The sequence below is a fragment of the Pan paniscus genome, chromosome 20 (assembly GCF_029289425.2).
Source record: "Pan paniscus chromosome 20, NHGRI_mPanPan1-v2.0_pri, whole genome shotgun sequence".
NCBI lineage: Eukaryota > Metazoa > Chordata > Mammalia > Primates > Hominidae > Pan > Pan paniscus.
Window position 1 is genome coordinate 50,190,830 of NC_073269.2, and position 12,966 is coordinate 50,203,795.

General features: G+C 42.0%; 1 protein-coding gene across 3 annotated transcripts; it reads left to right on the forward strand.

The window, feature by feature from the left end:
- The first annotated feature begins 3 nt into the window (after window positions 1–3).
- On the forward strand, window positions 4–7,799 carry ZNF222 (zinc finger protein 222). 3 transcript variants are annotated; one of them, XM_008970807.4, is made up of 4 exons: window positions 4–180; window positions 1,718–1,844; window positions 2,092–2,184; window positions 6,506–7,799. In XM_008970807.4, exons 1-4 carry the CDS (start codon window positions 139–141, stop codon window positions 7,717–7,719), a joined length of 1,476 nt encoding a protein of 491 aa, XP_008969055.1. In that variant the 5' UTR covers window positions 4–138; the 3' UTR covers window positions 7,720–7,799. The 3 variants fall into 3 exon arrangements, with proteins under 3 accessions (XP_008969055.1, XP_057156686.1, XP_014198210.1); XM_057300703.1 differs by lacking the exon at window positions 4–180 and adding an exon at window positions 732–788; XM_014342724.4 differs by lacking the exons at window positions 4–180; window positions 1,718–1,844; window positions 2,092–2,184 and adding an exon at window positions 2,959–6,314.
- The last annotated feature ends 5,167 nt before the right edge of the window (window positions 7,800–12,966 follow it).

Here is a 12,966-nt window from a genome sequence, read left to right on the forward strand (position 1 = left end):
ACGCTCTGTGGAGGCTCGAGCACTTCCGGTCCCCAACTGTGACGTTGCTATTTCATTTACCATAGTAGTTTGAGTCATTTCCACATCTTGCGAGTCCTTCCGAACGAGTCTCCTTTCCTTGGGGCTCGCAACCACCCAATGATCGATTCAGGAGAAAAGAAGCCTGGGCGGAGAGCAGAGGTTTGGAGGGGCGCGGGCGGGGATTGCCGTTCCAGTCAGCTGAGCCTTCTGGCGTCGGGGGGCTCTGCTAGGGTCTCAGGGAGTGGGATTGGCGCGGCCCGGTGTGCCCTACTTTGACCTCGCTTAGTCCGCCTCCCTCCTCCCTACGTGTGCAGCCCCTTTCAGTGTGGTGTGGAGTGTCACTTAATGTCCGTTTATCTTCCATTGCTGGTTCGTTTGTTTGTTTGTTTTGTAACGGGACTTTTCGGACCATCCTAATGGATTCATTTTGGGACCTGAAAGAGGTAACACAAATGAGAGCCTTAAAAGCAGTCCCTGTCACTCGGTGTCTGGTGGTCTCTTGTTAATTTCCCACGAAGCCTGTCAGGTCCTCGGGTGGGGTCAGAGCTCCAGCTGCAGGGGCGCCGGCCCTTCTGCCTGATCCCTGCAGGACGCTGGATGATCCCTGACGCCTTCTGACCTCTTTTTAGGAAAGCGAGGGGAGCATTTAAGTTTTATGGGGGACGGCAAAACGGTCAGGGTATTTCACAGCTTTCTTTTTCCCCAGCCCGACCTTTCTAAAAGAGCTGCAGGAAGGGACTTCTTGGCTACTGATGGCAAAGCTCTACGTGAGTGATCCTTGGCTTTTTTTCTTTGACAGAGATGCTTACCTCAACGGAGAGTGTGTAGGATTTGTCCCTCGGGCATGGGTGTCGATAATAATTAAGCCTTAATTGGTAACTTTATTCCAAGTACTTTATACCCCAAAATACATGATCTCCACAGTGGCACTGTGGAGAGGTGCTGCTTTTTTCATTTTAAAGATGGGCGTGAGACACAGGTGGAGCAGGAGTTGAAACCTAGGCAGTCCAGGTTAGAGCCTGAGTTGATCATCTCTTGAATGCAATTCTCATTGAGGCAGAGGTACTAGCTGGGAACAGGTGGAGAACGTAAGTTAGGACTTGATTGAAGGCACCTTGAGGCAAGGCTCAGGGGCTGGGACTTCTATAGGAGTTTTTGTTTGTTTGCTTTTTGCTTTTTTTTTTTTTTTTAAACCTTATCTACTATTTTCTTTCTCTCTCTCTCTCTCTCTTTTTTTTTTTAAAGAGTTTCGCTCTTGTTGCTCAGGCTGGAGTGCAGTGGTGCAATCTTGGCTCACTGTAACCTCCGCCTCCCGGGTTCAAGTGATTCTCCTGCCTCAGTCTCATTTTCATCAAAGGGCCCGCGACTCAAACAGAGCATTTGGACTATATCACTCTAACTCTGCAGCAAGCTTTCCTGAAGTGGAGTTAGAGATAGCATCTCAGTAAATGTCCTTTACCCACTATTTATTCAGGACACACCCTGTTGACTGGTGTGTGCAGTCTCCATTCCAAACCCCTATTGCCTAATCAGTCATTGTCATGACACAAACAGAATAAGTAGGAAATCTATAAGCTGACCTATGTCTCTCAAGATCCAAAACAACTTTACACTTGTCCCTTGTGCCAGTGCAATGCTGCTGTCTCCCAATAGTCTTTGGCCGTAAGATTGAGGTGACATCTGCTTGATGTTGTAGGAGGCAGTGACCTTCAAGGATGTGGCTGTGATCTTCACTGAGGAGGAGCTGGGGCTGCTGGACCCTGCCCAGAGGAAGCTGTACCGAGATGTGATGCTTGAGAACTTCAGGAACCTGCTCTCAGTGGGTGAGGACGGGCACCCTCTGTAATGGAATGTCAGGCCCCAGGAGTGGTTTTTTAATCCTAGGGTTTTCAAGTTTGAGTGTGCAGTGAGAACCTACATTTCCAGTAAATTTTTTCTGGCTATTAGATTGGTGCAAAAGTAATTGTGGTTTTGTCATTGGAAGTAATGGTACACTGTAATTACGTTTGCACCAACATGATATTACCTTGAACATGTTGGGATTAAGCATGTGACTTTGCCTGTTCACAGGGCATCAACCATTCCATGGAGATACTTTCCACTTCCTAAGGGAAGAAAAGTTTTGGGTGATGGGGACAACAAGCCAAAGAGAAGGGAATTTGGGTAAGAACCAAGCAATTGTGTGTCCCTGCATGTGATTCCTGTCTGTTTTACTTCTGTCCATGCCCATTTCCAGCATTTTGGGGTAAATGGCCAAACCTGTTTCCTGGATTATTACAGCCTTCTCCCTGCTGATGCCCCTGCTCCCACCCTTCCCACCCTGCCATCCGTTCTTACGGTAGCCAAAGTGATCCGTAGGAAACGGAAGTCACATTGCCATTCCTCAGCTCAAAGCCTTTCTGGCTTCTTGTTTTTATTAGTGTTACAACCTCTTTAAGTGGCTTTTGTAGACCCTGTGATCTGCCCTTCATCCCACACTGTCTGACTGCATCTCCTGTCCTCTCCCCCTTGCTCCATCTTTTCCAGGCACATTGTCCTCCCTGCTGTTTCTGTATCCTGCCAAGGACATTGTATTGCCTATTGTGGCCAGTGACGTAAAACTCAGCAGACTGAACAAGAAACACTTATCTTTCTCTTCTGTAGGCCTGAAGTCTGACACATCTCACTGGGCAAAAATCAAGTGGTCTTAGGGCTTTGTTCCTTTCTGGATGTTCATGGGGAGAAGACTTCATTTTGGTTTACCAGTCTCTAGTCACTGTCTACACTCCTTGGCTCTCGTTTCCCTTCCTCCATCTTCAAAAGCAGCTACGTTGCATCCCTGACCATTCTTCTATAGTCATGCTTCCTCTGCCACTCTTCTTATGCCTTCCTCTTTCACCTTTCAGGTCCCTTGTGATAGTATTCATCACTCCTGGATGATTCAGGATGACCCTCCCACTTTCTGCTTAGCTGGCTAGTGACCTCAATGGCATCTGTAGCCTTAATCTCCCTTGCTGTGGAACATAACGTGTTCATAGGTTCTGAGGACTGGATGTAGACATCTTTCAGGAATGATTATTTTCTCTACTACAAAAGCTTCTGCCTCCGAGCCCTCACTTGCTCTTCTCTCTGATTGGAATACACTGTCCCCACAAAACTTACTGACCCCTCTTTTAGTTTATGCAGCTCTCTGCTCAGTTTTAATATCATGGGAGAGGTCGTCTCCAAGCACCTTATTGAAAATACTATCCTATCTTTACTCTTCTTGGCCTGCCTGTGTTGTGTCTCATGTATTTCTGTCTACTGATAAGTCACCTCTCCCCTTTGCAATGTAATCTCTTGAAGGCATTTATCTGTTTCTTTATGACTGCATCTTCAGCACCTAGAATACTCCTGGTACATGGCAGTTGTCTGTAAATATTTGGTATTCTTATGAATGAATTAATGGATGAGAGGACTTGACTGTCTGTAGGAATCATGGAGATAGCTAATAAGTAACAGACATACCAGAGTGAATGTTATATAGTCATGCCTTGGTAGCCGTGGGGTTTGATTCCAGGACCCCCTTGTGGATACCAAAAGCCAAGGATGCTCAAGTCCCTTCTACATGTAAAGTATTTGTATATATCCTACACACACCCTTTCATATACTTTAAGTCATGTCTAGATTAGGTATAACACCAAACGCAATGCCTACCCATCACTTTATTCACATGGATTCAATGTATAGGACTCAATGTGAGAAATTCAAGTTTTGCTTTGTGGAACTCTGTGGAATTTTTTTTCCCAAATACTTCTGATGCACTGTTGGTTGAATCCATGTATGCTGAACCCACAGATATAGAGGCTGACTATATGTTGCAGGACAGTTGTTGGTTTGTTTTTTTTGTTTTGTTTTTTTTTGTCTGTGCATGGCTGCTTATCCAATTTTGACTTTCTTAGGTTATCTTGACATGGTTGGTTTTCTGTGTGTGCAGTTGACCCACATCCCATGGAAACTTTCAAGCATGGTTTTCATGACCACATTGAGAAACATGCCTTCCCTGGGGCTTACCCTTGAGCTTTCCTTAAGGACCGTGTTTATGTCTGTGAGAAATTCTTTATATCTATGAGCTGAATGTTGCTTATATTTCCAAATGTTTTTCTTCAAAAAATGTGTCTATTTCTGCATCTTTATACAAATTTAATTGTCAAAAATGTGAAGGAATATAGATTTTACTGAAATCTTTCTTTATATTTATAGAGATATAGTGTTGTATTTTCATCTGGTGAACTTTATGACCTGAAAGGAATTGGGAAACTGCTCTCAAAATAGAAACCTCCCAAAGGATACTCTCCCTTCTCTTTAAAGACTTATTTATACATGACAGCATATTAAATATATCCATGTACTACTGTGTACTGAAAGGTACATACTTATCAATTAATATTTTCCAAGATTCTTTCCATTGGAAAAACTTGGAAGTTATCTTTCCATTGGAAAAATGTACCTAATTCAGGACTTGGTAATATCCTGACAAAGTTCTAAACATTTTGTGAGCATGAGCCATAGTAAGAAACATATCTGTCAATGTAACACGGACAAACATTTTTCATGTGTGTAGATGTGTGTGAGTGGCTTTAGTAAGCAATTCATGTAATGACATTTTTCCTGCTTGTCATAATGCTGCAATAATTTTCATTCTAGTTATTGTTTTGTAAATGTTTATTGCAGGTTTTAACTTTATTTCAGCTCATTGAGGCATAGTCTTGAGTATAAAAAGTTATAAAGCCTGTTTACATCATAGACTTTCTTTTCATTCCACGTGTTTCTGAACAACTTTGATTGTCTGATCAGGAGCATCCCCCTTTGTGAACCCCTGGAAGGACAGCCTTTCAGATTCCCCTCAGAACTACAGTTGTCTGTCCCTGTACTCTTTCAGATAACCAAGTTACTTACTATCCATATCAAAACAGAAAAATAAGATTAAGTATTTTTATACATGTGTAAAATTATTGTGGGGGAATACTTTGAAGGTATAGATATTAAACACTCTGAGGTGTTTGGTGTTAACATTGTGAAGAGTTCAACCAACTACGAAGTTTAGTGGGACGTTTTACAGAGGACTGCTCTCACTTCACATCAAGTGAAAATTCGGCAGCTTTTCAAAACTATCTTCATGTTTAGTAATTTGCTAGAAAGACTCTTAGAATTCACTGAATGCTTTTATCCTCACACTTACTGATTCTTACAGGGAAAACATGCATATTATAGTTAACCAAGAGAGAAACTAAATAAGACAGAGTACAGGGAAGTACCAAATCCTTATTTTCTATTGTATTCTCCCAGTGGAGTGGGGTATGTTACATTGTCAGGATTAGCATGTGACTTAGACACAGATAACTCCCAATCAGGGGAACTTACCTGAGTGCTGGGATCCAGAGTAATTACTGGGGCTCCAATTTCATAGCCATGATTGGTTGGTTGATTCCCATGTGGTTATTTAGTCTCCTGGTTCACTGATTCCCTGTGAGGTAAAGCCCTTCCATGAATCACACTGATGTTCTTTCTGATGTGAGGAGTATCACCCCCCATGCCCCAAAGGAGTGGCCAGTCACAACCCTAAATAATATTGTTTCACTATCCAGAGTTACCCAGGTTTTACCCTCAAGCAAAGAGACTCTCCTCAGGCATGACACTTCAAGATCCTAGAGATTACGTCTCAGATGCTGACAACAACGTCCTGACCTCTTTCAAGTTAGGTTAACTTCTTTGTAAGGATGTATAACAGACAAATATACAAACTATTTATTCGTTATTGCTTCTCCTTAAAGTTCCTTTGGATTCATATTTCACTACATATGTAGTATTTTAGCTTTATAATTTACCACACAAAATTTTAGACTGACTAAAAAATTCACTAGAAATAGCAACAAGTGAAATGTATATATTAATTTTTTAAATAAGTATTTTATTTCTATCTAGAATTTTACATATGAGACATGATGTGGTTCTAAATTGGTCTCATGCAAACCAAAAACCAGGGTGCACTTGGAAAACAGAAAAATGAACGTTCATTAAAGTTAAATCCCACATCCTAAGTGTGAAGTCTTGAAAACACTGAACAAAGACTTCACTTGTCCACATGTCTTATTTGGTGTTTTTGTTCGTTTGTTTGTTTCTGTTTTTGTTTTGTTTTGTTTTGTTTTGAGACGGAGTCTCACTCTGTTGCCCAGGCTGGAGTGCAATGGCCTGATCTTGGCTCACTACAACCTCTGCCTCCTGGATTTAAGCGATTCTCCTGCCTCAGCCTCCTGAGTAGTTGGGATTACAGGTGTGTGCCACCACACCCGGCTAATTTTTGTGTTTTTAGTAGAGACAGGGCATCACCATGTTGGCCAGGATGGTCTCGAACTCCTGACCTCACAGTCCACCCGCCTCGGCCTCCCAAAGTGCTGGGATTACAGGTGTGAGCCACCGTGCCTGGCCTACTTGTCCACATGTCTTAATTCTGTGTCCTTATAGGAGGCAAGATCCAAACTGAGATGGAGACTGTTCCAGAAGCAGGAACACATGAAGAATTTTCCTGCAAGCAAATTTGGGAACAAATTGCAAGTGACTTAACCAGGTCTCAAGATACCACCATATGTAACTCTCAGTTATTTGAACAAGATGACAGCCCCTCCCAGATTAAAGCAAGACTATCTACAGTTCACACAAGAGAAAAACCTTTCCAGGGTGAAAATTGTAAACAGTTCTTCAGTGATGTTTCCTTCTTTGATCTTCCTCAGCAGTTATATTCAGGAGAGAAGTCTCATACCTGTGATGAGTGTGGAAAAAGCTTCTGTTACATCTCAGCCCTTCATATCCATCAGAGGGTCCACATGGGAGTGAAATGCTATAAGTGTGATGTGTGTGGTAAGGAATTTAGTCAGAGCTCACGTCTGCAAACTCATCAAAGAGTCCACACTGGAGAGAAACCATTCAAATGTGAGCAGTGTGGGAAAGGCTTCAGATGTAGATCAGCACTTAAAGTTCATTGCAAATTACACATGAGAGAGAAACCTTATAATTGTGAGAAATGTGGGAAGGCTTTCATGCACAATTTCCAGCTTCGGAAACATCACAGAATTCATACTGGGGAGAAGCCATTCAAATGTGAAATATGTGGTAAGAGCTTCTGTCTTAGGTCAAGTCTTAATAGGCATTGCATGGTCCACACAGCAGAGAAACTGTACAAATCTGAAAAGTATGGAAGAGGTTTCATTGATAGGCTAGATTTGCATAAGCATCAGATGATTCATATGGGACAGAAACCATATAATTGTAAAGAATGTGGGAAGAGCTTCAAATGGTCCTCATATCTTTTGGTCCATCAACGAGTCCACACTGGAGAAAAGCCATACAAATGTGAGGAGTGTGGGAAGGGCTACATTAGTAAGTCAGGTCTTGACTTCCACCATAGAACCCACACGGGAGAGAGATCTTATAACTGTGATAACTGTGGGAAGAGCTTTAGACATGCTTCTAGTATTTTGAATCATAAGAAACTCCACTGCCAAAGAAAGCCATTGAAATGTGAAGACTGTGGAAAGAGGCTTGTATGCCGGTCATACTGTAAAGACCAACAAAGAGACCACAGTGGAGAAAACCCATCCAAATGTGAGGACTGTGGGAAGCGCTACAAGAGGCGCTTGAATCTGGATATAATTTTATCATTATTTTTAAATGACATATAAGTTATACATATTTATGGAGTGTGAAATTTGATACATGTATATAATGTGTGCTGATTAAATCAGTTTAATTTCACCTGAAACATTATTTGTGTTGGAAAAAATTGAAAATCTGTTTTTTGGATTTGAAAACAAGTTACTGTTGGTTATAGTCACCTTTAGTGCTATAGAACAATAGAAGTGAAGTAGTGAGGAGTTTGTTTGTTTGTTTGTTTTGAGACGGAGTGTCGCTCTGTCGCCCAGGCTGGAGTGCAGTGGCGCGATCTTGGCTCACTGCAAGCTCCATCTCCTGGGTTCAGGCCATTCTCCTGCCTCAGCCTCCTGAGTAGCTGGGACTACAGGCACCCGCCACCATACCCAGCTAATTTTTTGTATTTTTTTAGTAGAGACGGGGTTTCGCTGTGTTAGCCAGGATGGTCTCGATCTCCTGACCTCATGATCCGCCCGCCTCGGCCTCCCAAAGTGCTGAGTAGTGTGCGGAGTTTTGAATAAAGTTACAGGATCAAGGGCCAGGGTGCCAGAGAGAGGAAAAGAGAGGGAGAGAGAGATTTTTCTTGGGACTGGAACCTGAACAAACTTAGTCCAGGGGAGGGGTGCAGTCCATCCCACTGCTTGCCAGGTTGATCAGGCCTGCAAAGTCAACCTTTTCAATTTGACTTTGAATAGAAATCCTGCATGGATTTCTATTCAGGTGACTCGGATCAGTAAGACAGGGAAACTTTCCACTCATTCCTCTTGGATGTCTATTCAGGCAACACAAGCCAGTAAGGATTAGGAAAGGAGAGGCAAAGCACCCTGAGTAAGAAAAAAGATAGGAAGAGGAAAAGAGAGAAAGAAAAAAGGGAAGGGATTGACTGGGCATGGTGGCTCATGCCTGTAGTCCCAGCACTTTGAGAGGCCAAGGTGGGCAGATTGCTTGAGTCTAGGAGTTCAAGACCAGTGTGGGCAACATGAGGAAACCCTGTCTCTAAAAAAACACAAAAATTAGCCGGGCATGGTGGCACATGCCTGTAGTATCAGCTACTTAGGAGGTTGAGGAAGGAGGATCACTTGAGCCTGGGAGGCAGAGGTTGCAGTGAGCTAAGATCACATCACTGCACTCTAGCCTGGGTGACAGAGTGAGACCCTGTCTCAAAAGAAAAAAAAAAAAAAGAAAATCATTGGCCGGTAGGGTGACGTGGCCCCAATCCCTGTTGGACTGAACAAAGGAGGACGAACGCGGGAATAAAGATAAAGACAAAAGAGTATATTTGGAAGAAGGGGTCAGGAGGCTCCTTGCTTCTAGTGAACAAGGGCCCCGAGCTTCTAGCTCCCTTTGTATTTATTGAGCAAAGGAGATAGAGAGAAGGAGGTGGTTGTCAGTCAGCTGCTTGACTCAGTGCAGGCCTGGATGACTGCATTCTCTGAACAGTAGTCTCCAGATATTCTAGTAGATAACCTCAAGGAGCACGGCACCAGGGAGTGATTGAACTCAGCATACCTTCTGGTGGCAGGTGCAGATATGAGTTTGCCCACATCCTGCATTCATGATAAACAGTGTGTTGTTTGATCATATAGCCTCACTGGAATGCTGAGTTGGTCACGATCCTCCGGCTTTCGGCTCTCTACAGTAGAGGCAGAGGCAAGGTCCATGAGGCTGGAGAAAGCCATCTGTTGAGGTAACACTGAATCAAAAGTTCAGTCAGGTGATTTTCAATCATGAAGAAATCTTGTCCAGCAGTCCTGTCAGCTCACATGTCTCCCCCTCAGGGAGAGAAAGGCCCCCCATGTCCCATGATCCTAGACAAATCCCCAAAGAATATGCCACCAACCACAGGTTCCTGGGCTCTCTGCAATAGAAATTGAAATGAGACTGAAAGGGTTTTCCCAGACAAGCCTTCACTGGAGCTTATGCCTGGACATAAGGAAGGCAGCACAAGAGAGAATTTACTGACTCCCTTCAAAGAGCTCATAGGATTGTTTATTTGGCAAAGCGTGGGAATTAACATCAGGGATAGGGTTTGAAGGCTGGGCTGGGCAAGGCACATGACTGGTAGGGCATGCAGGTCAGCATTACCTGGTTGCAGTGCTTATCTTGTGTAATGGGCCACCTGGTGGTCTGGGTGGTGGCAACAAGGCTGTAAATCAGTTGTTTAGCATTTCATCCTGAAGGGAGACACTCTACAACTTTGGTTATCACCCAAGGCCAGTTCCTGGAATTCTTAGCAGTGAGGTAAAGGTGTGGGTTTTGTGATCATTGGGAATGCATGAAAGAACGCTCTAGTCGGGGTGAACTGAAGCCAAGCCCTGTATCTACTCTGTCAATAGAACTCAGAAGAGTTCTACTGCAAGTGAAGAAAAGGGTGACTGGAATCACCTAACAGAGTCACAGCCCCAAAATCAAATCCAAGACATGTCCAGTTTACAAATCCACATTCATTTACATGAAAGGGAGGCCAATACTGGATGAGAATAGATCCTACCACATTTCAGAGTTCTCCACAGGAAACTATGGCCATGAACCTGTGTGACTATGTACTCAAAAGGAGAAATAATCACTCTTTTTGACAATGACTGAATCCTTATTGTCAAATGGCACATTAATGTGATGATTGGACCTGGTGAGAAAAAAGTAGAAAGTAATCTAGACATGTTTGTAAGACACATGCATATCAGAAGGACAGAATAAGTCCTATAAATATTCATAGGACTTCCACCTCAGTGAAATTTCCATGAGTTCACTGATGCAAAACTATTGAGATATTCCTTCTAGGACAAGCGTGGTGGTCATGCCTGTAATCCCAGCACTTTGGGAGGCCAAGGCGGGAGATCACTTGAGGTAAGGAGTTTAAGACCAGCCTGGCCAACATGATGAAACCCCATCTTTACTAAAAATACAAAAATTAACTGGGCATGGTGGTGGGTGCCGGTAATCCCAGCTGCTTGGGAACCTGAGAAAGGAGAATCACTTGAACCCAGGAGGCGGAGATTGCAGTGAGCCAAGATTGCACCACTGCACTCCAGTCTCGGTGACAGAGTGAGACTGTCTCAAAAAAATAAATAAAGATATTCTTTCTAATCTAAGGTGTAGGGCAAGTAGCATGTGATGCTTCCTAAAACCAAAAAAAGTGTCCCAATGCCCAGTGGCCCTGCTCAGCTGTTGGAGGCTACTTATTCTTCACTGTGGTGTACTACTCTGCTTTTTATGAGTGACCTGAAATCATTTTGCCTCAGTTGAGACAAGGTTGTGCAATATGTGCCAGCTGTCATATAAGCTTCTCTTCCACTAGGGTCCTATGATCCAGGAGACCCACAAGTGACTGAAATATCAGAAACAGATAGTGATGTTTGGAGAGAGTGGCTGGCCACAACTGATGAATCAAAGCACAAACACATAGAATTTTGTAGCGAAGCCCTGAAATCCTCTACATATGTTTACTCTCTCTCTCTCTCTCTCTTTTTTTTTTTTTTTTTTGTACAGATGGGGTCTCACTTTATTGCCCAGGCTGGTCTGGAACTCCTGGCATCAAGCAGTCCTCCCACTTAGTAAAGACAGAGCACTTAACCATGGGCTACCAAATTAGCATGTGAGCCAAGGTTTCCATTATGAATTGGGTGTAGTTGGCCACTCCATATCTTTAAATTGTATGTGCACATTGGTATTCCACTTGGAAGTGGTATATATGAGATTGGGTTGGAGTGGGTCCTGAAGCCACAGGTAAGTGCCCCTAAGGCCCATTGTTCCTACTCCTGCTACAGTACCATCAGAATGAGTGAACATGAAGATAAGTCATAGGAAATTATTGTGTCTCAGAAGCAAAAAAAAAAAAAAGAAAAAAGAAAAAGAAACGAGTAAAAATACACAAAACCCAAGGCACCATATATGCATTGTAGGTGTCCTAGGAGGAGACAGAAAAAGTCAAAGAGAGCTTTACAGAAATAAAGGCTGAAAACTTCTCAAATATGAAGAACACATTATTCTGTAAATCCAAGCTCAATGAATTTCACATAAGATAAAATCAAAGAGACCCAATTGAGACATATTATTAAAAATTATTGGAGGACAAAGACAAATGAAAATTTTGACAGCAGCAAGTCCAAAACGACTTGTCATGTACAAAGAATCTTCAATAAGATGTCAGCAGATTTTCAGCAAACATCTGAAGACAGATGATGTATTCTCTGCTGAAAAAACCAAAAACACACAGTTGTCTACTGAGAAATCAATATTCAGCAAAACTATCCTTCAAACATGAGAGATAAATTAATACTTTTCTAAAGAAACAAAAGCCAAGAGAGTCCATTACCAGAAGACAATTTATATGAGAAGTTATAAAGGGAAGCCATCAAGTTGAAGTGAAAGGATGCTAGACAGCAACTTGAAACCATATGGAAACATAAATATCTAAAGTAAATAAAATTACATGAATGATGTAAAACTCACTATTTTTGTAATTTTAATTTTTACTCCACTTTTTATTTTGTACACTATGTAATAGGAAAATGCATTAAAATGATTGTAAATCTATGTGAATGGGTACACGATATGTATAGTTGCAATACATGATACCAGTCACATAACATGAAGGGAAGCAGAAGTTGTGGAGTAGCATTTTTGCATGTGACTGAAGTTAAGTTGGTATCAATTTTAAATAGATGGTTATAACTTTAGACTGTAGCATGTAGAATGTTATGTTTCTTCAAATAAAGAACATATCAGTGAGACACACAAAGGGAAATGAGAAGAGATTCAAAATGTATCACTACAGAAAAAGGACTCAACATAAAGGAAGGCAGTAATGGAGGAAATTAGGGGCAAAAGGCAGTAAGACATTTAAAAAATAACAAAATGGTAAGACCTTTCCTACAAATAATGAGTTTAGTGTAAATGAGTGAAACTCCTCAACCAAAAGATGTTCACTGGCAAAACCATGAAAAAAACAGTATCCAAGTGTATGCTCTGCACAAGGGATATGCTTAAATCTAACGACGTGCATAGATTGAAACGGAAAGGATGGAAAAAGTTATTCCATATAAATAGTAATAAAAAGAGAGCAACGGTGGCTTTACTAAGGGCTAAATTAGACTTTAAGTGAAAAATTGTTAGAAGAGACCAAGAAGAACATTATATATTACTAAAAGGATGATTTCACCAAGAAGATATGACAATTATAAACATATGTGCACCAAACATCAGAGCTCCTAATTATATGAAGCAAATACAGAATTGAAGAGAGAAGTAGCTACCCAATAATACAGTTGACTGTGAGC

Bases quoted from the DNA above. Each gene is read 5' to 3' on its own strand.
- ZNF222 (XM_008970807.4), top strand. From the start codon at position 139: ATGATCGATTCAGGAGAAAAGAAGCCTGGGCGGAGAGCAGAG. The intron at 1,845-2,091 runs GTGAGGACGGGC...GCCTGTTCACAG, and splicing joins CAGGAACCTGCTCTCAGTGG to GGCATCAACCATTCCATGGA. The intron at 2,185-6,505 runs GTAAGAACCAAG...GTGTCCTTATAG, and splicing joins CCAAAGAGAAGGGAATTTGG to GAGGCAAGATCCAAACTGAG.